The sequence below is a fragment of the Dipodomys merriami genome, unplaced genomic scaffold, assembly GCF_024711535.1.
Source record: "Dipodomys merriami isolate MVZ:Mamm:240054 unplaced genomic scaffold, mDipMer1.0.p SCAF_36, whole genome shotgun sequence".
NCBI lineage: Eukaryota > Metazoa > Chordata > Mammalia > Rodentia > Heteromyidae > Dipodomys > Dipodomys merriami.
The window spans coordinates 1334943-1361050 of record NW_027205159.1 but is presented as its reverse complement, the minus strand read 5'-3'; the positions used below and the strand labels follow the sequence as shown (position 1 = coordinate 1361050).

The 26108-nt window shown below is 35.0% G+C and overlaps 1 protein-coding gene across 9 annotated transcripts in view; it reads left to right on the top strand.

The window, feature by feature from the left end:
* Tsga10 (testis specific 10) overlaps positions 1–26108 on the top strand; it is a 113626-nt gene that overhangs the window by 70739 nt on the left and 16779 nt on the right. For all 9 annotated transcript variants that reach the window (XM_069988509.1, XM_069988514.1, XM_069988511.1 and 6 more), the window contains 6 exons: positions 4712–4827; positions 7864–8018; positions 11306–11361; positions 13289–13457; positions 15237–15347; positions 18027–18212. In XM_069988509.1, coding sequence (XP_069844610.1) covers positions 4712–4827; positions 7864–8018; positions 11306–11361; positions 13289–13457; positions 15237–15347; positions 18027–18212 — 793 coding nt within the window. The remainder of the gene's footprint in view (positions 1–4711; positions 4828–7863; positions 8019–11305; positions 11362–13288; positions 13458–15236; positions 15348–18026; positions 18213–26108) is intronic.

Below are 26108 nucleotides of genomic sequence, written 5' to 3'. Positions count from 1 at the left end.
TGGCTTAATTAGAATGATGTCTCCAGCATTTATCCATGTTGTAGCATTTTTTTTTCTTTTTGTGCTAATACTGGGGCTTGAATTTATGGCCGTTGTTATGTCCCTAAGCTTTTTTTGTTCAAGGCTAGCATACTATCACTTGAGCCACAGCTCCACTTCCACATTTTTGCTGGTTAATTGGATATAAGAGTCTCACAGACTTTCCTGCCTAGGCTAGCTTTGAACCTCTCAGCCTCTTGAGTAGCTAGGATTACAGGAAAACGGTGCCTAGCTGAATACTTACTTTTAAAAGTTGTATGTGTGTGCGATCTTTGCTTAATCCTTCAATGAACTGTTGTGTTGTTTCCACCTCTTGGCCATTGTGTGTAATGCTGCAGTAGATATGGGAGCATGCACATACCTGAGATCCTTTCAGTTCTTTGCTACTGAGACTGCACAGAGTTTGATTCCTGCAGCCCTCAGTATTGTTATTATGAAGGCGATGTGCAGAGGAGTTATAGTTACATAAGTCAGGTAAAGATTATATTTCTTTTGGGATCATGTCCTCCTTTCCCTCACTCTCACAATTTTTTCCTCTCATCCTCACCCACAAGTAGCTCATTTCGAACAGTATCCAGTGAGTACCATTGATGTATTTGTTCACCCTCTGACCTTCCATGTCTGTGTCCTCCGTACCCTCCCAAAGACATGTAAATGAACAAAAAAAGACAAAAAGAAAAGAAACAAAAATAACAACAAAGAAAAAACTCTTGGTTCTATTTTCCGGTATTCATGTCAATAAATGTGATTTTATATGATCAAGATAGTTGTTTTTTTACCCCCAAAATTGGCACATGAGAAAATTACACATTAGGTAGCTTTACCAAAGTCCCCCCTACATATACTTCAAAGATGAAAAAAAATCTGCTTTCTGACACTAAATTGCAAGGTTCTGCAATAGATATTACCAGCTTTATTTCTAATGGCTACTTGTTGAATGCTTTCTTTTGGAGTTGGTTTATTTCTTATTAGTGATTTATTGACTTAATTTGACATTATATATATAATGCACAATAATAATATAATACATAATATTATACACCCACTTTCCCATTTTAAAAAATTAGATGTGTCTCAGTGTTTCGCAGTTGTGTTTTTTTTCCCCCCTTGGTGCTAGTCCTAGGGCTTGAACTCAGGGCCTACATGTTGTCCTTTACCTTTTTGCCCAAGGTTGGCACTCTACCACTTGAACCATATCTCCATTTCTGGCTTTTAGGTGGTTACTTGGAGATAAGAGTCTCATGGAGTTGCCTGCCCACCTGGCTTTGAACAGTGTTCCTCAGATCTCAGCCTCCTGCGTAGCTAGGATTACAGGTGTGAGCTGCCAGTTCCTGGCTCTACAGGGATCTTAAAACTATTTTGGAAGATACTTAGTTGTTACACAGTTTAATAACATAAGGATAACCATAATATACATTGGGTGTTAGTGCTTATGTATAAAGAAGTAAGAGACCCATACACTACAAAACCATTATCATTTGCTCTCACACATAATGCCTCCTTTGTCAAGTTTTCATTTTTTGTGTTCCTTGATAAAGCAGTATTAGAATACCTTCCTTAGTAACTTCAGCTACATATTAGAAGCAATGGGGAATTTTTAGGGGGAAAAAAGTGATGACTGATTTCTGCCTTCAGAAAATTTTATGGATTCATTTGTATGGCTTTGATCTGGGAATTTCCTGGTTTTACTGAAATTATGAATAATTTTGTAATTTATAAGAAGTTGAACTCAGGAACTTGGTGCTGTCTTGGAGCCTCTTTGTACTCAAGACTAATGCTCTACCACTTGAGCCACAGCCCCACTTCCAGTTTTAGAGTTGTTAATTGGAGATAAGAGTCTCATATGGACTTAACTGCCTGGGCTGGCTTTGAACCACAATCCTCAGATCTCAGCCTCCTAAGTAGTTAGGATTACAGGTGTGAGCCAACAGCACCTGGCTCATAGTTTTATTATTATTTTTATTACATATTTTCATGTAAAAGCTACCACATTCAAAATACAGAATTATTCAAGTACTACAAAGACACCGTACTAGGGGATACACCTATGCTACTCTTTCATATCACACATTGTCTCCTTCCCCCACCATGCACATCTGGCACTCACTAATCCATTTTATGACTCTCTATTTGTCATTTCAAGAATCATAAACATGGAATCATATGGATATAATTTTTGAGATTTGTTTGAAAAGTCAGAATAGTATCATTAAGATTCATCCCAATTTTTGTGTAGATCAGGTACTTTTATTGCTGAGTAACATCCCATTGTATGGTGGTATCACAATTTAACTATTTTCCTAATAAGGGGCATTTTGACTGCTTTCAATTTGAGTAAATAATTTCTCCTATGCTTTGGAAGCAGGTATACTATTTGAACTGAACCACCAGCTTAGTTTGTGTATTTTTTAAACTCTTAGATTGTAATGTTTCTTAAAGTGTTTTGAAATTTTGAATTGTGAGATCATTTTCATCATCATTTTCTGGGCTCTAGTTTTATGCTGCAGTTGAGAGGGCAATCTCTATAGAGAAGTTTTGTCAAGTCTTCCCAGATTATATGGCCAACCTGGAACCAACTTTTATTTTGAGTTTTATCTTGAGTTTAAGTATGTCCAGAGGAAGTTAGGTGGTGGCTCATGTCTGTAATCCTAGCTACTTGGGAGGCAGAGATGAGGAGAACCATGGCTCAGGGTCAGCCAGGACAATGTTTATGAGGCTCAATCAGCCTATAAAAAGCTGAGTACGATTACATGCTGGTTAACTTAGCTATATGGGAAACATAAATTGGAGGGTTGTGGTGAAGACTAGTGTGGGCATAAATGTGAGATATTATTTGAAAAATAATTAGCTGGGGGCATGGCTTAAGTGCCTTTCTAGTAAGCACAAGGGCCATTACCACTGAATTCAAACCTCAATACCAACAAGAAAGAAAGAAAGAAAGAAAGAAAGAAAGAAAGAAAGAAAGAAAGAAAGAAAGAAAGAAAGAAAGAAAGAAAGAAAGAAAGAAAGAAGAAAGAAAGAGAAAGGAAGGAAGGAAGAAAGAAAGAAGGGAATGAGTGAGGGAAAGAAAGGACAGAAAGAAAAGGAAGGAAGGAAGAGAAAGAAGGGAAGGAAGAAAGAAAGAAAAAGAAAAGAAAGGATTTCCTCGAGGGAATGTAGAAAAAGGAAAAGGGGAGGAGGAGGAAGGAAGGAAGGAAAAAGAGGGAATGAGAAAAAAAGAAAGGAAAGAAGAAAGGATTTCTTAGAGAAAACATTATTGAACCTAGCAACAATTGGCCTAGCAAGGGCTCTAATCTGGATATTTCCACATCAACATAGCTGTTAATGGCTTTATATGAGCTGACTTAATCTAATTCTATATGTGGTAGACATTTCTGAGGCCTTATTTTTTGTTTTGTTTTTGAGTTAATACAAAGGCTATAAGCTACTAAGATAAGCCAAAGTTTATTGCTTTTATTGGGTTCCAGAGCATTTCCTTCACAAATTGTTACAAGTTTTTGTTTGTGTTTAATGACAGAATTGGGATTTGAACGCAGTCTTGCACTTGTTAGGCAAGCACTCTACAGCAGAGATACACTTCCATCCCATTAAGCACTCGTTATTTTTGAATAAGGTTTTGGTTCCTGCCTGAGTACATGCCTGGATCTTAACCTATCTACTTTTGGCTTTCTGTCATAGCTGGAATGACAGCTCTCAGATAAGAAAGGGTCCATTCTCTTTTTCTGCTCAGGCTGGCCTTCCACTGCAATCATCCTGATCTTATCTACAAAGTAGCTAAGATTACACTAGTGAGCCACTAGTATACCACTCAAATTATTGTAAGTTTTGCTGTACATGTAAAAGTTGCTTTCTTCCTAAGTGTTATGTGGTAAAAAGGTTTTCTTTTTCTTTTCTTTTTTGCCAGTCCTGGGGTTTGGACTCAGGGCCTGGGCACTGTCCCTGAGCTTCTTGTGTTCAAGGCTAGCACTCTACCACTTGAGTGACTTCTGGCCTTTTCTGTTTATGTAGTATTGAGGAATCAAATCCAGGGCTTCAAAAATGGTTTTCATATTGTCTGGTCTTCCCTATTTCCAGGAATTGAAATTTGTTTACTACCTATTAGCTATGAAGTCCATGAGGGCAGAATCAGTGGCAACCTAATTCACCATTGCTTCTTCAACATCTAGTGCTTGGTACATACCAGACACTTAACAAGTGTTGGTGCAATGAAGGAAATGTTTATTACAGATTTATGTATAAAAGTAAAACTTGAAGTGAACCTGAATGTCTTACAATAGGGTAATTGTTGTGTACATTTACTTAAAAGTAAATTTTTGTTATATAAAATAATGATTCCAAGGGCTGCATCATAAGTCTTCAGATACCAAAAATTATGTGTAGGTGAAAGTATTCAATTAAAATTTTAATCTATATTATGGTAACTTTAAAAATGTGCATAGCAAAAAATAAACCTGAATAATGAATACTAACATGGAAAATAGTAGCTTATGTTAGAGTAGTCAATTGAGGATTCCTTTTTACCCTTAATTTTCCAAGCTTCCTATAGTGTGGTTTTTATAATGGAAATATTAAAAATGAAAAAAAATCTTAGTGTTCTTAAAAGTTTTTAGACTTAAATACACTAAAGGTTGGAAAAACATCAAAATTAGAGTTATCATTAAAATATTTGCAGACTTTTATATGAAAACACAGAGAAAGATCTTTCTGATACTCAGCGACATCTTGCTAAGAAAAAGTATGAGCTACAACTTACTCAGGAGAAAATTATGTGCTTGGATGAAAAAATTGGTGAGTTTGTTTCTTGATATTTTATTTTTCTTGTCTAGTAGAAAAGTATGTTTTCTTCTCTAACATATATGAAGTTCTAACAATATGAACTTAGAAATAGGCCATAACCTTAAAATTTATAAATAAAAATATTGGAAAAGTTCATTCTTTAAGAATAAACATTTTAAAATGTAGATTTAGGACCATAAACTTTCAATGAAATTAGCTAACCTAAGCAAAACGTTTTTTTAAAATGGATGATGATTACTTTTCAGTTTGTATTTTTATGCATTACCGCTAACTCATAGTATATGAGTATGTATCCATACCTACACATGCATATGTATGTATATTATAGAACATGCACATTTATTTGGTTATATCTATTATATTATTTGGGTTTATAAATTTACTTTTATAAAGTATCTTCTTTATGTTTCTTACTAGTGATCTGTATGAAAATAGTCATAACTTAATCTTATAAATGTAAGATAAAATTTGTTAGGACTATGAAGATACCTATTCTAAGGCAGGAGAAATTATTAGCATTTAACATCTATACATGCATAATTAGATAGGTGGTATTGCTACTTACTGAAATAAAAAATATTAGAAGTGAAATATGAAAGGGAATATTGAAGGAGAACTTGGATTTTTTTGATATTCGAGTCAAAGTAAAGATATAAGGTAAGCAGTTGAATATGTAAGTTTGTATCTTAGAAGAAAACTCTAAGGTAATGTTACATATTTGGAACACATCAGCATATACATTCTGTTTTAAAACCATGGCTGGAAATGTGGCTTAGTGGTAGAGTGTTTGCCTAGCATGCATGAAGCCCTGAGTTCGATTCCTTAGTACCACATAAACAGGAAAAGCTGGAAGTGATGCTGTGGCTTAAGTGGTAGAGTGCTAGCCTTGAGCCAAAGAAGCTCAGGGACAGCACCTAAGCCCTGAGGTTAAGCCCCGGACTGGTAAAAACAAAACAAAACAAAACAAAAAAAACACACATCAAAGCACCTAGGGAAAATACAGAGTGTAAGGAAGAGAAGTTCTAGAATTGAGGAGAAGCCAAAGATATATGAAGAAGCTGGTACTGGTGACTCTTGCTTATAATCCTAACTACTCAGAAAGATGAGATCTGAGGATTGCAGTTTGAATGCAGCCCAGGCAGGAAAGCCTAAGGGTGAGAATTTTATCTCCAGTTAATCACCAAAATGCCAGAAATAGAGCTGTGACTCAAGTGGTATAGCACCAGCCTTGAGCCTTAAAAGCTCAGGGAGAGTACCCAGGACCCGAGTTCAAGCTCCAGGAAGGTGCGGGGGTGGTGAAACCAACCCAACCCAGAAATGAGTGTTATTTTGGAAGGCAAGAAAGCAAAGTATTTAAAGAGAGGAGAATAGAGATTGTGATCAATTATCAGAGACTTTTCAGAGTGAAATGAGAAGACAGTGAAAGAATTTGATACATTGGCAATTTTAGTAATACTGACCCAAAATACTTTTGAGTGTTGGATGTGGGAGATAGTGTTGGGTTTAAAAATGAAAGGGGAAGTAAAGTAGTGGTGGAAAAGAATAGAGATGTCTCTTCAGAGTTTTGCTATTAAAAGGTACCTGGAAAATAAGGTGGTGGCTTCAGTGGCTAGGAAATTATATAACTTTTTAAGAGATTGATTATGAATCTAAAATTCAGACATCAGAATACCCAAAATATGGGCTGGCTTAAAGGCATTTCTGCCAGTAAAAATAATATATGAAATTTGAAAGTATGCCATTGCTGCCCTGATCACTGCACCAGAATAGCCCCTAGCAGGGTCTTAATCCTGCTAGGTATTAACCTAGCAGGAGTCTTAAAGTTCTAGACCAATAGTTCTCAAACTGGAAGCTAATAAAGATCATTGCAGAGAGAGACCTTGAAGTAGGACTGGACTAGAGCTTTTGTATCTTCACCAATTTCTTTAAGTGATTCTGATATCCTAGAACCTCTGCCCTGGGACAGTGGTTCTCAACCCTCACTGTGTATTAGAATAAGTGTGGGCTACTAGAGGAATGTGCTTGTTAAAGCAGCAATAGCTGGGTCCAATCCCAGAATTTTTGATTCCGCAGGTCTGGGGTAGGGGATCTAAAACTTTGCATTTTTCAAGTGATCCTGATAGTGCTAATTGATAAACTACAATTTAAAAGCCACTACTCTATATCAATTATTCAGGCCTTCAGCACTGACATTGGTTTACCAGCATTCTCACAGATAAAATCAGACTTTTTGTTTTTGATTTTGTTGATTTTTTAATTTTGTTTTCCTCTGAGAAATTTTGGAAAAATCTAGGGAAAATCAGAATACTAAAAAACATTTGACTGAAGAAGACTTAATAGGCCTTTTTTTATGTTTTGGTCTTAGGGCTTAAACTCAGGGCCTGGGGCATTGTGCCTGAGCTCTTTTGCTCAAGGCTAGTGCTCTACCACTTTAAGCCACAGCACCACTTTCTATTTTCTGGGGGTTAATTTCCTGCCCAGGTTAGCTTTGAACTGCAATCATCAGATCTTAATCTCCTGAGTAGCTAGGAGTGAGCCCCAGGACCTGGCTTAATTGAATATTTTATTATGATTTGTTACTTACCAATTTTACATGCAATGCCCTTTCTAGACTAGAGGGAAGAAGAAGAAAAATGGAAGGGGCAAAGGTCACAGATCATTCTCATATTCTACCTATCTCATCCAGTATCATACTTCCTCCCCATCACACTTAAATCTGAGACTTATGATATACAGCTTTCCTTTGCTGTTCTGATTCAAAGTATTAATTAATTTAACATTTATGAGCCACTTAGAATGTAATGATTCACTGTAGTTTTGCATCACTAACAATAAAACCATTTTGAGGTTTGAACTCAGGGCTTTGTACTTGCTAGGAATAAAGCCATTTTTATTTGGAATATAATACTCTTATTTTTAGCTATTAAATATTACACAAGAGAACTTACTTTGAAAAGTATTTCTATCTACTTAAACAGGAAAATAGATTTTTATCTTGATCGAAATAATACCTTTATGATTATTTAGATAATTTTACAAGGCAAAGTATTGCACAAAGAGAAGAAATCAGCATTCTTGGAGCAACACTCAATGATTTGGCTAAAGAAAAAGAATGCCTTCAAGCATGCTTGGATAAAAAATCTGAGAATATTGCATCCCTCGGAGAGAGTTTGGCAATGAAAGTATGTTCTGAGAGCTGTGATGAACAAGAAATGTTTAATTGAAATATTTAAATATTAAATTGTGTCTCATTTGAATCTGAATAAAATAATAGGATGGATTTTCTCAAAGTTTCTTTCTAGAGAGCTGAAACTTTACAATCTGTGTATGAAATATTTTAGATAGTCTTAGGACATAAGTATGTAACTCTATGGCTAATATTTTAATGTGGTTTTATGTCATAATTTGGTGACTGACATTCACTGATAATGATAAATTCAAACATAATCATAAAGTAGGTAGGCTGATTTTTCCTTAAAAACATTTCAGGTTTGTCACCTTAGTAGGCAGTATCTTTATTGCATTGAAACTTCGTGATTATGAACTAGAGACATGTTTTTTTTTTGTAGTTAGTATATGAGTTGTACAAGGAGAAGTATTATTGTAATATTTCTACACATGAAGACATTGTATCCCAATTAACTTCACCCCTCCATCACTCTCTTATCCTGCTCCTTTTTCTTAAAACAATTTCAATAGGTTTCATTGTTGTATTTTCATACATGTAAATAAATTGTGTCAATCATGTCCATCCTCATTTACCCACTTCATTATCCCTCCACACCCACTCTATGAAAGAACTTGTAGAAACAGATTTTTTACATCATCCTTGCCCTTTGAGAATGTATTAAATGGGCCAAATGCATGAAGTTGGATGCTCATTCTAGTCCACATTTTTGTTAAACTACAAAAAAGTTTTGCTAAGAGGACACAGTGATATTAATACCATTTTCTAACTCATCAATGAATTTTGAAGACAATTCCTCACACATTTCTTAAGCAAAGACTACATCATTGTAGTTAAGGTCTTTCCCTATTCTTAAGGGAATAATTCATTAGTGTGTCCATTCTGTCAAAAAATACTTAGTGACACATACCATGTATTTTGTTAAAATTAAGGATGAATAGAGCTATATTGTAATATACAGAGAAGATCCTATTATAGAATATATTGTCATAAGGACCTATGCCTAATGTGTTATTGGAGTCTGCCACACCTGATTCAGTCTGGGAGTTGGGTTAGGGGAAAAGTAAGATCTAGGGAGCCTTTTAGGAAATAGTCAAAGGAAAGAAGGAAGAAAGGAAGGTAGGAAAGAAGGGAGAGAAAAGAAAAGAAAGAACAAAAGACTAGAAATGAGCCAGAAAACGATTTAGGAGAAGATGGTATGACCTTATAAAAATAATAACAATATTAGTGAGAAATAATTAAGGAGATAAAGCTGATAAGGTGTATTGTCTGTCTTAGGAGCTCAAAGAATGGTTCCTATTCCCAATGTAGGAAACACAGGAGCTAAGAAAGGCTGAGAGAGATTATTTATGTGTTGAATTTTGTTTGGCTTTGAGATGTGTAGATGCAATATTCATAGTTTGTTGGAATGAGAAAATTGAAGTTAATAAATTTGGAATCATAAACATAATTGAAATAATCAAAAGGAATGAGATAAATTTCCTTTCTGAATGTTTGTGAAAGGCTGATTTATTTTTTAAATTTAATGATTTTAGTTGCAATTTTGCCTTTCCTTATATTCAAGATATTTTTAGTAGCTAAGCATGATTTTCTTTTAGAACACTAACATTTGAAGCAAAAATGTTTACATCTTTCTGAATCTTATTTCTCCCTTCTCATTTCTTTCATTTTACTAGCTGTATTGACATTGTCTTTCCTTTACAAGGAATACTGAATTGCAAATTCATTTCAAAACAAAAATGTTGATTTTATGAAAGTAAGCATATCCATCCTCTAAAAGGAAAATAAGGCATAATTTTGTTGGCTGATACTCCTAGAAAAATCTTACTTTTTTTGCCACCCAAAAATCTTACTTTTAATGTTAACTTCTATTGACAAAAGAAAAGCCCCCTTTAGGCTTGTGAAGTATTATTATTTCAAGCTTACCCAAGTTTAATTTGTTTTTTAGAAATTATTTTAAAATGTAATAAATTACCGTGTGTGTGTGTGTGTGTGTGTGTGTGTGTGTGTGTGTGTGTGTGTGTGTGTGTGTGTGTGTGTGTGTGTGTGTGTGTGTGTGTGTGTGTGTGTGTGTGTGTGTGTGTGTGTGTGTGTGTGTGTGTGTGTGTGTGTGTGTGTGTGTGTGTGTGTGTGTGTGTGTGTGTGTGTGTGTGTGCGCCAAGGCCTGGGCACTGTTCCTAAGCTTTTCTGCTCAGTGCTAGTACTCTACCATTTGAGCCACAGCCCCACTTCAGGCTTTTTTGGTGCTTAATTAGAGATAAGAGTCACATGGACTTTTCTCTTGAGGCTGATTTTGAACTTAGCTCCTCAGATCTCAGATTCCTGAGTAGTTAAGATTATAAGCATGAGCCCCCAGTGCCAGTTTACATTATGCTTTTTAAAATTATGTATACATTCCATTTTAAGCAGCATTTTCGGTTTGAGTTTATTCTTCATGGGTTTATTCTTAAAAAGGATTAACTATTCTCCATTACTGCCAGATGTATAATATTTTTCTATCAGAAAGCAGTGAGAAAGTAAAAGTTAAAGCACTCTAGAGAAGAGTACATGAAGAAAGGAATATAGTGCATGCTCAATGAAAGTACTAAAAGAAGATATGAGAATAGGATTGAAAGCATTAAGAGTTTCCATTTCAGCTTGGACTGAGCAAAGAGAATATTAACAATTTATATTGCTATACCTTTGGTCTAGGCCCGATGTTTATCACCTTATTATCTCACAGCTAAATATTAATAATATACTTGTGATATTTTCAAACATGCACACAGTGCACTTTGAACAAATTTACTCCTCCCAAGAACATACTTTTAAATTCCAAGGAGTAACTTTTTATTACTGATTAACATACATAATATATTTGACCAAAGATAATTTCCTTAAGAACTAAATTTAGTTACCCAAGAATTGCTTCTCTGGGTTTTATAATATGAAGAATATAAGAAATTGAATCAGGAGTAAAGAATGTTACAATGCCAAACTCTTGGTTTACTTCTAAAAATTGGGTAGTTATGTAAGATAGTATTGTTGGGTGACTGCATAAATTTTTTAACGAAGTATTTGACATATGATCTCATACTAGTATGCTTAAGAGTGGCTTTTATGTCAATGATTATAATCTATTGTTTTTGCTCAGTGCAAATAGTCACATAGATAAAAAGGATATAAATGTTTAAAACCAAGTGGAAATCAAAAGGGGAGAGGAATTTTTCATTTTTAAATTTAATTTTAACAAAACTAACAGTTTAAGATAATTTTTATGCAATATCTGTATTACTTTTCAAGGAAAAGACCATTTCAGGCATGAAGAATATCATTGCAGAGATGGAACAGGCATCAAGGTAAATCAATCCAAAAATATTAGAGTACTTACTTGAAGCAAAGTGATTTTAAGATGCAAAGAGTAAGAAATAAGGGATTTAGTGTTATGTATAAGGTAATAAACTCTCTAGGTAATAAATATAAGGTAATAAAAACTCTCATACTCCAAAGGAGGCTTAATTAAGTCTGCCTAGAAAAGTAAAAAATGGAATAGAATTTGCCAAGCAAAATGAAAGAAAGGGCATTAAATTAGAAAAAAAATAGAAAAAAACCCCCAGATCATGTTAAAGAGTTTCTTGGACTATAAGTAAGTGACTGCTATTGAAACCTGAAGTATACGATAAGCAAAAGAAGGAGAAGCTACATAGGCCAGAAGAGACATGTACTAACAGCAGATGAATCGTGATTATTTTTATCCCCCCCCTTCCTTCTTCCTCTACTCCCCTCTTCCCGTCCTCTTCTCCTTCCTTCCTTCCTTCCTTCCTTCCTTCCTTCCTTCCTTCCTTCCTTCCTTCCTTCCTTCCTCCCTTCCTCCCTCCCTTTCTCCCTTCCTCCCTCCCTTCCTCCCTCCCTTCCTTCCTTACCTTTTTCCCTTCCTCCCTCCCTCCCTCCCTCCCTCTCTTTCTTCTTCTTCCCTTCCTTCCTTTCTCCCTTTCTCCCTTTCCCCCTTTCTTTCTCTTTCTCTCCCTCTCTCTTTCTCTTTCTCTCTCTCATGCCAGTACTAGGACTTGAACTCAGGACTTGCTCTCTGTCCTTCAGCCTTTTCACTCCAGGCTGACACTCTACCATTTGAACCACAGCTTTACTTCTGGCTTTTTGCTTGTTAATTGGATATAAGAAATCTCATGGCCTTCTGCCAGAGATGGTTTTGAACTGCCATCCTCAGATCTCAGTCTCCTGAGTAGCTAGGATTACAGGGGTGAGCCACTGGGTCCTGCTTATTTTTATCCTTTGGGGAAAGTAATTTGAGAACTTTCAGGAAAGTTTGGTATTTGATTAGCCAGACTGAAGAGGTGATGTTAAATTGCTTTAGCAACTCGAGGAGAGAAGAAATGAGATGTTTATAAGGGAGGGCTCTAGGAAAATTTCAAGTGTCCAGCTAAACATGGATACTGAACATGACAGAAGTGTGAGGAGAAAAGTAAATTTCATCTCAGACGTGGAAGAACTTTTGAGACTTTTTTTTTGGGTAGAAATATCCATAAGCATGAATCTGGATTATTTACAAGGAGGTGGATGAATGCTGGAGTTTATGATTCTGGAGTCATCTGAGTATAGATGGGTTTGGAAGCCATGAATATGACTAGAATCCTCTGAGACATGGGCTGGAGGGAGATAAATCATGAGGCTAGGTTTTGAACCTTGAAAAACATTAACTTTTAAGAGGACAGAGGAAGAAACTATAGAAGAAATTAAGCAGCCAGAGTTATTGTGAAGAAGGCTTTACTTTTTTTTTTTGTGGGTGGTGGGCCTGGGCTTTGTCCCTCAGCTCTTCAGTTCAAAGTAACTCTACCACTTGCGCCACACCACCACTTCTGGTTTTCTGAGTGGTTTATTGGAGTTGAGTCTCACAGACTTTCCTGCCCAGGCTGGCTTTGAACCGTGATTGTCAGATCTCAGCCTCCTGAGTAGCTAAGATTACAGGTGTGAGCCACCGGCTCTTCTGGCTGGTTTTCCTACTATTATCGAGTATCAGAAATATTAAACATTTAGCAAATCGTTGACTATTTGTATATTTAATATACTTTTTATAGTAAATGTTGGCAAAGAAGAAAAATCTGAATGTGCTGTCTTTGTAGTATTTAAACAGTATGCCAATAAATTTAAACATGTTTTAAACTTCTTCAAATATTTCCATGCTAACTGTTCATCTTCTGTCTTGTGAGAGTTTGTTATTCTGTTTCAGTAAAATGACTCTTCTTATGTACTATTTGATTTGTGGAATAGACAGTCTACGGAAGCCCTAATTATGTGTGAACAAGATATTTCCAGAATGCGCCGGCAACTGGAGGAAACAAATGATGAGCTGGGTCAAATTGCTAGGGAAAGAGATATCTTGGCTCATGAGAATGACGGTCTCCAAGAACAGTTTGCCAAAGCCAAACAAGAAAACCAGGTACATGTTATCCTAGAATCTTTTTATCCAACAACAACAACAACAAAATTCTTCTGTGACAGTTTTTACTTTGTAGAAAAGCTTAGACACCAGAATAGCCATTTCATTTTCACATTTTTTTTTGGCAGTCCTGGGACTTGAACTCAGTGCTTGGGCACTGAGCTGCTTCTGCTCAAGGCTAGCACTCTGCCACTTGAGCCACAGTGCCACTTCGGGCTTTTTCTGTTTATGTGGAACTGAGGAATTGAACCCAGAGCTTCATGTATCCTAGGCAAGCACTCTATCGCTAAGCCACATTCCCAGCCCCTCATTTTTACTTTTATAGCAGAATATGCCATATTATTTTTAGATGAATTTTCTAGAATATGAATTTCTAGATATAAAGTGTAATACAATAAAGAAACAAGAATGAACATTTAGTAGAAAGCACTTTCATACTAGAGGATATGCATGTTTGAATACACAAACCTTCTTTGGTTTTACTTTCAGTATGATTACTTTTCATTATAAGAACCTACTTTTAAAAGATTTAAAATTCATATAAACAACTATAAAATGGAAAACGTTGTTAATTATATAAAATGACCTTAATGTTAGGCACCAGTGGTCCATGTCTGTAATTCCAGCTACTTATTAGGTAGATGTTGAGAGGATTCAGGTTCAAAACCAGCCTGGGCAAGAAGTTAGAAAGACCTCATCTCAGCCAATAGCTGGCGTGGTGGAGCACAACTGTCATCCCATCTACCATGGCAAGCATAAAAGGATGATAGTCCAGGCCATCCAGGCATAAATGTGATATCCTATCCTCAAAATAACTAAAGCTCAAAGGACCACAGGTTAATTAGTATTATAAAAGATTTGGAAAATGGAAACTTGAAAAACTTTTATCTTTGATGCTACATTTTTAGCAAAGTGAAATAATGAGTTATTTATGAACTCTGGAGCCTGACCTTTTAAAAAGATGCACTGAGAATGACATTTTCTTTTATTATAAAAAATGACCTTAAATATTTCTCACAGATAAGTACTATTCTGTAATATAGTTATACCACCATGCAGATGTACTACATCACACTAAGGTGACTGTTTTATTAAACAGTGCCTTAATGAGTGTTTTCTTTCATCAAATTTTATTAAGACGTATCAAATTGAATCAAAGCCTATGAAGTTTCTTTTAAACTTTTTTGTTTGAAGTTTGTTTGAATCAGGATTGAACCTAAGGCCTTGCACATGCTTGATAATTACTCTACACTGTTTCTTTTTTAACTTGAAAAATTTAGATTAGACATATTTTCAAATTTTGTGAACTCCTATGTACCTACATCCATCTTTAACAATAATCAACATTTTCATCTTTGTTTTATGAACATTTAAAATGTTTCTTCATACACCATCATATGGTGGATCATACATTTGCCTCTTGCAGATTTGTGTTTGGAGCAGACACTAAATAAAAATGCCTATTCTTTTCTATAACCAAAGTTTTAAATCTATACTAATTTGGTAGAAAAAAATATTTGTTTTAATTGGTTTTTCTTTTGATTAGTAAAATTTAGTTTTCAAGCACTGTCTACTTATGTTAACTTTCTGTGGACTATCTTTTTGGGTTCTTTGCCCATTTACACCTGGGCTTTATGTTTCCTCACCATTTTTATGTATTACATATGTGGTATATTAATTTTATTTATTTGTTGCAAATGTTTAGATGTTTGATGTGTTGTTTTTATGTGTAGAAATTTTTATTAGTTATAGTCAAATCTAGCTATCTCTTTTTTATAGGCACTGTCCAAAAAGTTGAATGATACGCATAATGAACTTAATGACATAAAACAGAAGGTCCAAGATACTAATTTGGAAGTTAACAAGCTGAAAAATATATTAAAGTCTGAAGTATGTACATTTCTTTTCCTCTTTGCTCATGATACCTAAAATTTTTCATAAATATTATTTTAGTTATCACACTCATAACAGGTGAATCAGGTCTTGCCTTACTATATAAAATATTTTAATTTTGAAAATGATGAATTAACATATATTTAGTCTCACTAATATCTGGGAAGGTAACTTAAGAATATCTATGTACCTTTCACACTAGGATGAGGAACCTTTTCTATTTGTTTGCTAAGGGCCATTTGAATATGTATAACAGCTTTCAGGGCCATACAAAGTTCTTGATGAGGCAGATTGGCCACAGGCACCCTTATTTTCAGGAAGTTTAGAAAGTAATAGTAAAAAGATTAATAATAAACACAGAAAAGAATTACCTTCAGAAAGATGATTCTGGAGATGTGAGAAAGAATTAATTAGGAGTGTAAGGCTAGAAAGAACAATTAAGAGATGTTATGACCACAATTCAGGCATGTAGTACAAAGAATTTCAGTTGAAACAGGTGGAACATTGCAGAGAGCTTTGTGAGTGGCCAGAGAGAACTAAGAAGCACCAAGTAGAGGAATACAATGAACAGCTTCATTTTCCTTGTGATGTTGTCTATCTCAGGCCCTGCAATGCTCGGAGAGGATAAAAAAAACAGTATTAATATGACTTCTGAATGGAGATGGAGAACTACAGGGGGGATTAGAGGACAAGAGGCACATTTTATGAAATCCTTCTTATTACTTGTTCACAAAATCAAATTTAATATTAAAAACAGTCCCTATCTATGATAAATACAAGTGTTATTGGGGAGACGGTATATATATTCCTAACTACATAAACCATATGTGTGTGTGTGTGTGTGTGTGTGTGTGTGTGTGTGTGTGTGTGTGTGTGTGTGTGTATGGCAGCTTTAAACAAATAGCAGAGATAGTAAGTCCTACAGAAAGTTAAAGAGGAATGCATCCCTTTAACTTTAGCATGGGTAAAATTCAGTGTACATGAATTATACCAGTTATCTTCCAAGCACATATTCCTTAGACGGTTAGTATTTTTATTATGGCATGGAAAAACATATATTAGGTTACTATGGCAAATGTGAAATATGTAAACCTTGAAAGTCAATGAAGGAGTTTAGTATATAGGTATTAGGACTTGGCAAAAATCCTTCACATTAAAGGCCACAAGGTGGCAATATTAACTGGATTTGAACCAGTTTATTACTATTAAGTGATGTTAATTGTGAGAATGCAGATCTGATCCGAAAGACTTATATGATGAGACATATTGCAATTTTGCTATTTTATTTAGTCCAGGATCTCTGATAGAGAAATGCAGTATTTATTAACAGGAGAAACAGATCCAGTGCCTTTTATTAATTACTGAAATTATAATTGATGTTTTAGAATGAGTTGGCCAAACCATACTACTAAGATATGTTACTATGGAACTGATATTTTCCCTCAAGAAAAACATCTTACTTCAACCAATATAGTTATAACCTTGAAGGTTTAAAAAAAATTGGTCTCACAGGGCTGGGGATGTAGCTTAGTGGTAGAGTGCTTCCCTAGCATGTGTAAGGCTCTGGGTTTGATTACCACTGCAAAAATTGTCTGATTTGTATTATAAGTACAGTTTATGCATGAATGCATATTTATAAAAGTCTTTATTGGTATAGGTTTGATATTTTATTTCTGAGTAATTTCAAGCAAGTAATATTAAGATAACAAGCAAAGGTGAATAATAGACCATAATAAGGAAAATTAAGGCGAGGGCTTTGAATGAAGACAGAAAACAGAGGAAATGCTCTAAATCAAGAGTCATCAGAAATTGACAGATGTATAAGAATACAGAGAAGCTTTCAGTACTACCCAGTAAAGTAGTCAGGAGCAGGGAATTAACAGATGCAAAAGTCTAGAGGCTCAGAAACCAGACCAGCAAGTAGGAGATAATCAGACAAATAGGAAAAGGAGGCAGTGAGAATCCCATTTGAATAAAGGAAATATAAGAACATGTTTATCCAGGTTTTCTTTTTAAATTTTATTGTAAAAGTAATGTACAGAGGGGTTGCAGTTACATTATTCAGGTAGTGAGTACATTTCCTTTTGAACAGGATCACCCCTCCCTCATTCTCTCCCAGTTTTTCCCCTCCTGACTTCCCTTCCCACAAAGTTGTATAGTTCATTTCTAACACAGTGTCTAGTAGGTTTCACTGCTGAATTGGTTCACCCTTTGGCTCACCATTTCTATGCTTCCCCTTCCCAAATCAGATAAACTTATATACAAGACAAAGGGTACAGAAATAAAGAACAGCAACAGTAGAGAATAAGCCAAAGAAAAAAAGGAAAGAAGAAAAGAAAAAGAACTGAAAACAGTTTAATAAAAAAAAAACCTCTTACTTCCATCATTTCTTGGAGCTAATTTTGATAAGCATCATTTTGTATGATCTTATACACATAGCTATTGAGCCCTTGAGATCCTCTCCTGAGATAGTAATGAACTTAAATTTACTAAGGGGATAATCGTGGCTGAAGCAGGGCAGATTCTAATGGTACTATTCTCTAAGATAGATTTTCTCAAGGTTATGTTACAAATGTGGGAAGTGAATTATAAGTGATTTAAAAATAGTATTTTAATATGTATCATTTATTGACTGTCTAAGAAGTTTTAAGATGATACCTATGATTTGCTTTTCAGGAATCTGAGAACCGGCAAATAATGGAACAACTCCGAAAAGCCAATGAAGATGCTGAAAACTGGGAAAATAAGGCTCGTCAAATGGAGGCAGATAACAATACCCTCAAATTGGAACTTATCACTGCTGAAGCAGAGAGTAACAGATTAAAAGAAAAAGTAGATGCCCTCAACAGAGAGGTTGAGCAAGTAAGTTTGGAAAAATGTGCTTATAATATATCCTGCATCATATTTAAAAGAAGATTTTTTTTGGCTCTGTGAAATGTAGCCTCCTTTTATCTACCCTGGTTTTCCTCTAATTTCTTATTTACCCTAAAACCATAATCTTATAATTTTATAATTGGAATTAGAAACTATTACAAATATACAAAAATGGCAAAAAGTGAGGGGCTGGAGGTATGGTTTAAGTGGTAGAAAACTTTTCTACTAAGTGGAAGACCCTGAGTTCAAATCCCAAAACTGCCCCCCAAAAGTAATAAAATAGACACACCTATGTCCATCCTCAGATGTAAGTATGCTAGCATTTTGATGTTTTGTTTATTATATTTCTGCTTAAAGAAAAAAGCATTACAGATATAACTTCTCATCTTTCCATTCCTCCCTTCCTTCCCTCTAATAGTTTATGAATATTCATATAAACTATGTCTATCTCTTTTGCAAGTATGTATACTTTTTCTAAATATCTATCTCCCATTAATGATACATATTGTTTTGTTTTTAAAAGTTAAGCAATAACATACTGTAGATATCTATTTGAAACTGGTCTTTTTTCCCTCAATATTGTAAATTTGAAGCCTTCTATTTTTTTTTTTATGCCAATTGTGGGGCCTGAACTCTGGGCCTGGGCGCTGTCCCCCAGCTCTTCAGCTGTAGACCAGTTCTCTACCACTTGAGCCTCAGCCCCACTTCTGGCTTTTTCTGCTTATGTGGTGCTGAGGAATCGAACCTAGGGCCTCATGGATGCAAGGCAAGCACTCTACCACTGAGCCACCTTCCCAGGGCTGATGCCTTCTATTTTGATTCACATAGTGCCTATACTTTATTCAACACTAGCTTAAATATTTTCTATTTTGATACTTATAGTGCTATACCTTATTCAAATACTGACATATTTTCCAGTTTAAGTCATTACCATATTGAAGGAAATTTAATTTTCTCATTTTCTATAATAAAATGCTTGTGACAAACCTACATTTCCCTTGGCTTTATTTCTAAGAAGTTCATTTCTAGAAATCAGTAATTGGACCTAAAATATACTTCTAACTATTGCTTTCTAAAGTTTTCATTTCCCTCTAGAAACCATAAGTTACAATTTTCTCAGATACAAATCTGTGCTTTATATAATTAAGACCTTACAAGTGAATTAAGGATCTTTTCATGTTCCTTGGCTACTCAGGATTATTTGATGAATTTTTCTTGAATTACATTGTCTTAAACTTCACTATTTTCTTTAATTTCACCTTTCTATTATTTTTAAACCTTATTTATAGTAATTCTTTATATGTTCTTGATAATAAACCTTTTGAAGATATGTCTATTACCCCTTATTTGTGTCTTGCCTTTTCTATTTACTTGCAATATAAAGACATGTTAAACTCTGATGCATTCAGGATTATTAGTCTTTCTATGTGCTTCATGCTTTTATGTCATGTTTTAGATATCAGTTATTGTTCCAAGGCCAGAAAGGTATTTTCCTACATTTTATTTAATTTTTTTTTCCTCTGGAGTCTGGGAAGCATAGGAGGGAGGGAAAATAGAAAAAATGTGGGTAATCGATACCAAAGTAGTTAGAGGAAGAATAGCTCTAAAGTTCATCAGCACAGAGGTTTACTAGAGTGTATAACAATATCTGGAGGAGAATTTGAAAAGTCCAACACAGAAATGATAAATACATATATATCTATATGTGTGTGTGTGTGTGTGTGTGTGTGTGTGTGTGATTTAAATGGTTATTGCTCTGATTTAATTCTTATACATTATATACATGTATCAAATTATAGTACTGTGTCCCATAAATAAGTACAAATGTCAATTAAAAAATCAAAGTTAGGGGCTGGGAAGTTGGCTCAGTGATAGAGTGCTTGTCTCATACACATGAGGCCCTGGGTTTGATTCCTTAGCACCACATAAGCAGAAAAAAGCCGGAAGTGGCACTGTGGTTCAAGTGGTAGGGCACTAGCCTTAAGCTGAATTGCTGAAGGACAGTACCCAGGCCCAGAGTTCAGTCCCCATGACCGACAAAAATAAAATAAAATAAAAAATAAAAAACCAAAGTTATCCAGGCCTGTAATCCTAGCTACTTGGGTGACTGAGATCTGAGGATTGTTCAAAGCCAGCCTGGGCAGGAAAGTCCTTGAGTCTCATCTCCAATTAACTGCCACAAAACCAGAAGTGGTGCTGTAGCTCATGTGGTAGAGCGTTACCTTGAGCTGAAGCCCAGGCCCAGAGTTCAAGCCCCATGACCGAGAAAACAAACAAACAACAACAACAACAAAAAAGAAGTTATGCTTAAGTCTAACTATATGGAATTTTGCCCTTTACTTTTAGGTCTTTAATTACTTGAAATTTATTTGTGTATAGTTTGAAATAGAAATATCTCTGATTTTTGTATATGGATATCAATCATCTTTTCCTCACTGAAATATGTTTAATTTGTCAAGTTCCCAGCCATTCTATTCCATTGGTTTAGGTATCCATCCTTTGAACGATATTCTTTTATGGCTATTGCAGTTCTTTGATGAGTCATAACACAGGGGAGGAATAATATTTCTCAAAGTCACTTTGATTATATTTAGCCCTTACTGAATAATTCTCTCCAATGAGTTTTAGAATAAATGACATCACATTCTATTAGTTTCTGTGTATCTTTATTTGCATTTATGCCTGGAAATTTCTCCTTATTTGTTAGTCTACAGGTTACAAGTTTTGAGCCACTTGCGTCACCCCCTCTTTGGAGACTTTCCTGTCCCAGCTGGCTTTAAACTATGATCCTCAGATCTCAGCCTCCTTAGTAATTAGGAATACAGGATTGAGCCACCAGTGCCCAGCTCATACTCAATCTTAATCTTACATATTCCTGAGTTACAATATTTTTCAATGGCTTTGAGAATAATTCGTTTTCATTATACTTCACTTATTTAAAGTATGTATTTCAGGGCATTTGGTATATTCATAGAATTGTGCCACCATTATCTTCATTACCTCAAAAGGAACCACTGTATCCAGATACCAGTCTCCTCATTCCACTTCCATTTAGGCCTTTGATTATTGTTAACTTTTGTACATGATGTAAAGTACATGGTATAAATTCAGTGATCTTCATATGGCTGTCTAGTTGTCTTAGCACCATTTGTGGAAAAGACTAATTCTTCCTCCACTGAATTATCTTAGCACCTTTATAAAAAAAATTAATGAACTATAGCCAAGCTTTCTAAAAGAAAGCTCTTTGGGATTATACTAGGCATTGTGTTGACTTGACAGATTAAATTGGGAAATGTGACCATTTTAGCAATAAAAAGCCTTTTATTCTCCTTTTATATTGTTTTTGGTGGTATGTAATTTTGGGGTTTACCTCAAGCATCTTAAAGATGCTAAGCATGTGCTCTGAGCTACACCCCCATTCCTACGTGAAGTCAGGGCCCTATGCATCCTAGGAAAGCACTGTAACACCAGAGTCTGATACGAAGTCTTCTGATTCATATACACCGGATATAGTTCCCTTTACTAGATCTTTATTTCAACAATATTTTGTTTTAGATTATGTTATACCTTCTGTGTTAATTTTTCTAAGTAATTCTTTTAGTTTGCTTTTGTAAAAAATCCTATTTTTTTTTTTTTTTTTTTGCCTTTACTAGGTTTTGAGCTTAGGGTTTTGTGCTTATTTGGCTTGCTTGTTTGGAGATAGAGTCTCATTGACTTTTCTGCCCAGGCTGCTTTAGATTACAATCCTCTAGATCTCAGACTCTTGAATAGTTAGAATTATAGGTGTAAGCCACTAAAATCTGGCTCATTTTTATATTCAATATTGCAACTGTATAAAAATGCCATGGTTTTTGTATATTGTATCTATCTTGTTCCTGAAACATTGCTGAAATTTAGATTTTAGTGGATTCCTTAGGATTTTCCAGATCCAAAGTAATTTCATTTTAAAATAAAGTTTTTTTTCTTTCCAGCCTGAATAGCTTTTATTTTTTTCTTGCCTTGCCTAGAACTTCAGTGATAGTATTAAATACAAGTGTTGAGTAGGGACAACTTTACCTTGTTCCTTAAGGGAAAGTCTTTTGACTGTCAAGTGTGGTCAACAAATATGGCTTAAGATTCTTCATAGATGCTTATTATAAAGTTGAGTAGGTTTCCTTTATTCATAAATTGTAGTGTATATTTATCACAAAAGGTTCTGTATTTTGTCAAATGACTTCTTTTTTTTTTTTTGTCGGTCGTGGGGCTTGAACTCTGGGCCTGGGCGTTGTCCCTTAGCTCTTCAGCTCAAGGCCAGCGCTCTACCACTTGAGCTACAGCGCCACTTCCTCAAATGACTTCTTAAGTGTCAAGATAATTGTGTGGTTTGGAATTTTTATTTTATAGATATGTTAAATTAGTTGAGGGGCTGGGCTCAGTAGTAGAGTCTTGCATGCTTGTCTTGCATACATGGGTTCGATTCCTCAGCACCACATAAGCAGAAGAAGCCAGAAGTGCTGCTGTGGTAGAATGCTTGCCTTGAACTGGAGCTGTGGGACAGCGCCCGGGCCCAGAGTTCAGGCCCCACGACCAACCAAAAAAAAACCCCCAAGAAACGTAAAACAAAAAACCAAAAAAAAAAATTAGTTGATTTGGGGATACTAAACCAATTTTTCTTTCTTGAGATAAAACCTAATTGTCCATAGTACATAATTACTTTTACATAGTGTTTTGTTTTGTATTTGTTAATGTCAAGGAAGATTTTGTATCTATTCCTAAGAATATCTTCCTTGAAATATCTTGTTTGATTTTGATGTCAGAATAATATTGTCTTCATAGGACAACTTTAGAAGCATTCCCTCCCTCTTCTTCGATTTCTGGTAAGTGTGTGTGTGTGTGTGTGTGTGTGTGTGTGTGTGTGTGTGTGTGTGTGTGTGTGTGTGTGTGTGTGTGTGTGTGTGTGTGTGTGTGTGTGTGTGTGTGTGTGTGTGTGTGTGTGTGTGTGTGTGTATACATATATATATATACATATATATATGTATATATATTTGCAGATTTTTTAAAGGTCTGATAGAATTTGCCAGTAAAGCAATCTAGACCTGCTCTTTGTGGGAATTTTCAAAATGGCTAATCAGCCTCTTTGTTGTTATAGGTTATTCAGTTAATTGTGTCTTGTGTCAGTTTCAATAGTTTGTGCTTTTTTATAACGTTTTTTCCACTTCATTGAAGCTTTTAAATTAATGGTATACATATCTCTAAAATTCTTTTATAGAGGTTACTCTGATGGTTCCTTAGGGTTATAAATTTTTATCAAATTCAAATATATATTTGGCTTGTATTTCTTTCTTCTTACTGTTTTTAGTATCTTTAAGTAGTTGCACAAAGGAGTTGCCATTTGACAAAACAGTTTATTTAAACATTCTCACCCACCCCTCCCAATCCACCCCTTCCTTCACTTTTCTTAAGTTTTAGGTTATGCAATGAATTTCTTTGCCATTTAACAAGGCAATTTATATATACAATGCACCTGGATCTATGTTATCACTTCAACATCTTCACCTCTCTTTGGCCCGCCCCTTCCTTTACTTTCATCAATTCTGTGGTATTTACAATGAATTCTTGCTTCAATTCAAAGTACTAGTACTAAGATCACTCAATAGTGTTCCACAAATTACTAAAAGCTCTATCTGTCCCCCCACCCCCAGTGGGTTTTGTGTATATGTGTGGTTTCATTTTGCATAGTTATCTCTTTTTAATCTAATTTACAATTGACATCATTCAGTATGGTATTCATTTATGATACTACCTTCTTTATCTCCAAAAATTGTACTTGGTTATTTTTAATGTCTTTCCATTTTCTTTTATTATTTTTATATTTTAATTCTTGATGTTATTGAGCATATTTATAATAGCTATTTTAGTGTCCTTGTTTGCTAATTCTATCATCTCTATAATATTTGCTTTTGTGTCTATTGACTGATTTTTTTCTTAGTTATTAATCCCATATTCCTAGTTTTGAGCATATCCAGTTAATCTCTGATTAGATTTTAGACATTGTTAATTTTAAGTGGTGGGTTTTTAAACTATTATATTTTATCCTGCCAAGCAGTTAAATTTTTTGCTAGTCATGGAATCTTTTTAAATTTTTAATTGTTATTATAAGGGTGATGTTCAGAGGGGTTATTGTTTTGTAAGTCAGGTAATGAGTACATTTCTGTTTGGACCCTTCCTTTGTTCTTTCTCAGTTTTCCCCTTCTGTCACTGCCCACAAGTTTCATGCAATCTTTTTGATCATTTTTAAGCTCCTTAAGAATGTTATTTATTTTATGCTGGAGCATTGTTACCATTCCTTCTCTCCCTACCTTCCCTACTCCTCCCTACCCCCTCATGGAAGTTGTAAAGTTCATTTTCAACATAGTGTCTTGTACATCTCATTGCTACAATGGATCAACCTGTATCCTTACTTCAGCATTTTGTTATTTCCTGTCCCCTCCCCAAATTAGAAAATGTATATACATGATGCAGGGCACTGGAATCAAATACAGTAAAGGTTATACCATGGGGGAAGAACATACAAAAGAATCACATAGTGTATTATAAGTACATTAAAAACAACGGCAAAAAAGATAAAAACCTCTTGTGTCTCTATCTTGGGGTTCATTGTACAGTATCTTTACAATAAAAAAGTATAAAAATAAAACAAGCTTAAAATGTTTTTTTATTTTAGAGTTTAATTTATCCTCACTGCTAAGGGGTATGGAATTTCTTTGCATCTCTGTCAAATGCTTTACATTTTCAATACAGTGTTCAAAATATACACATTCTGGCTGATGAGATATTAAATGATTTCTGTTCCTACATGAAATGTGGGAGTTGCCTGTCTTATAGTTTTTCTGAATTTTTTCTTTGCTAGGAAATGTTTTGTTTCTTTTGCATGGCCTTAGAGAATTTTACTTACGAGTATACAGACTTTTGGCATTATTCTCTGCATGTCTTCCTTCTCTCCGCTGCTCTTTAGAAATTCTAGTCTAAAATTTGAGCTTTCCTAAAATTTGATTCTTGTCTCTTAATCAAAGTGAGATCATTGGACTGTATTTTGATTCCTACTTCCTAAATTTTCATCCAGAATTTACAACTAGGCAAGACATTCTGTTACTTGGGGTTTACCTTCCTTTTTGTGATGATCATATTCTGTGCTATTTTCTATCTGTTATTTGTTTTTGTTTTTGTGCTGGTCCTGAGGCCCAAGCTCAGGGCCTGGGTGCTGTCTCTGAGCATTTTTGCTCAAGGCTGGCACACTACCACTTCAGCCACAGCTCCAGTTCTGACTTTTTAGAAGTTTATTGAAGATAAGAGTCTTAAGGACTTTCCTGCCTAGGCTGGCTGTGGATTGTGATGCTCAGATCTCAGCCTCCCAGTAGCTGGGATTACAGGCAAGAGCCATGAGTGCCCAGCACGAATGCCCAGCACTACTGTTATTTGAAAGCTTTTCCTCTTGTATTTTGTCTATATTTTTGTTTATAGAAACATGGAATTCAGACCTTTATTCCCTCTAATCTGGATATTTGCTCGTAAGGCTTTATCTTCCAATACTATGACATCTCTTATTTTTGCATGTTTACACTGGCTTTTTGTTCTGATCATGGGGCATGTTTTTCCTCAAGTTTATATGTCTAGAATTTTTCTCCCCAATTACTGAGGTTTGAACTCAGAGCCTAGTGCACGGTATCTGAGTTTTTTCACTTAAAACTAATACTGTGTACCTCTGTGGCCCTCTGGGCCACAGCTTGACTTCTGGCTTTTTTGGTGCTTAATATTGGAGATGAGTCTCACAGACTTTCCTGCCTAGACCTCCTTTGAAACATGATTCTTGGATCTCAGCTTTCTGAGAAGTTAGGATTACAGGCA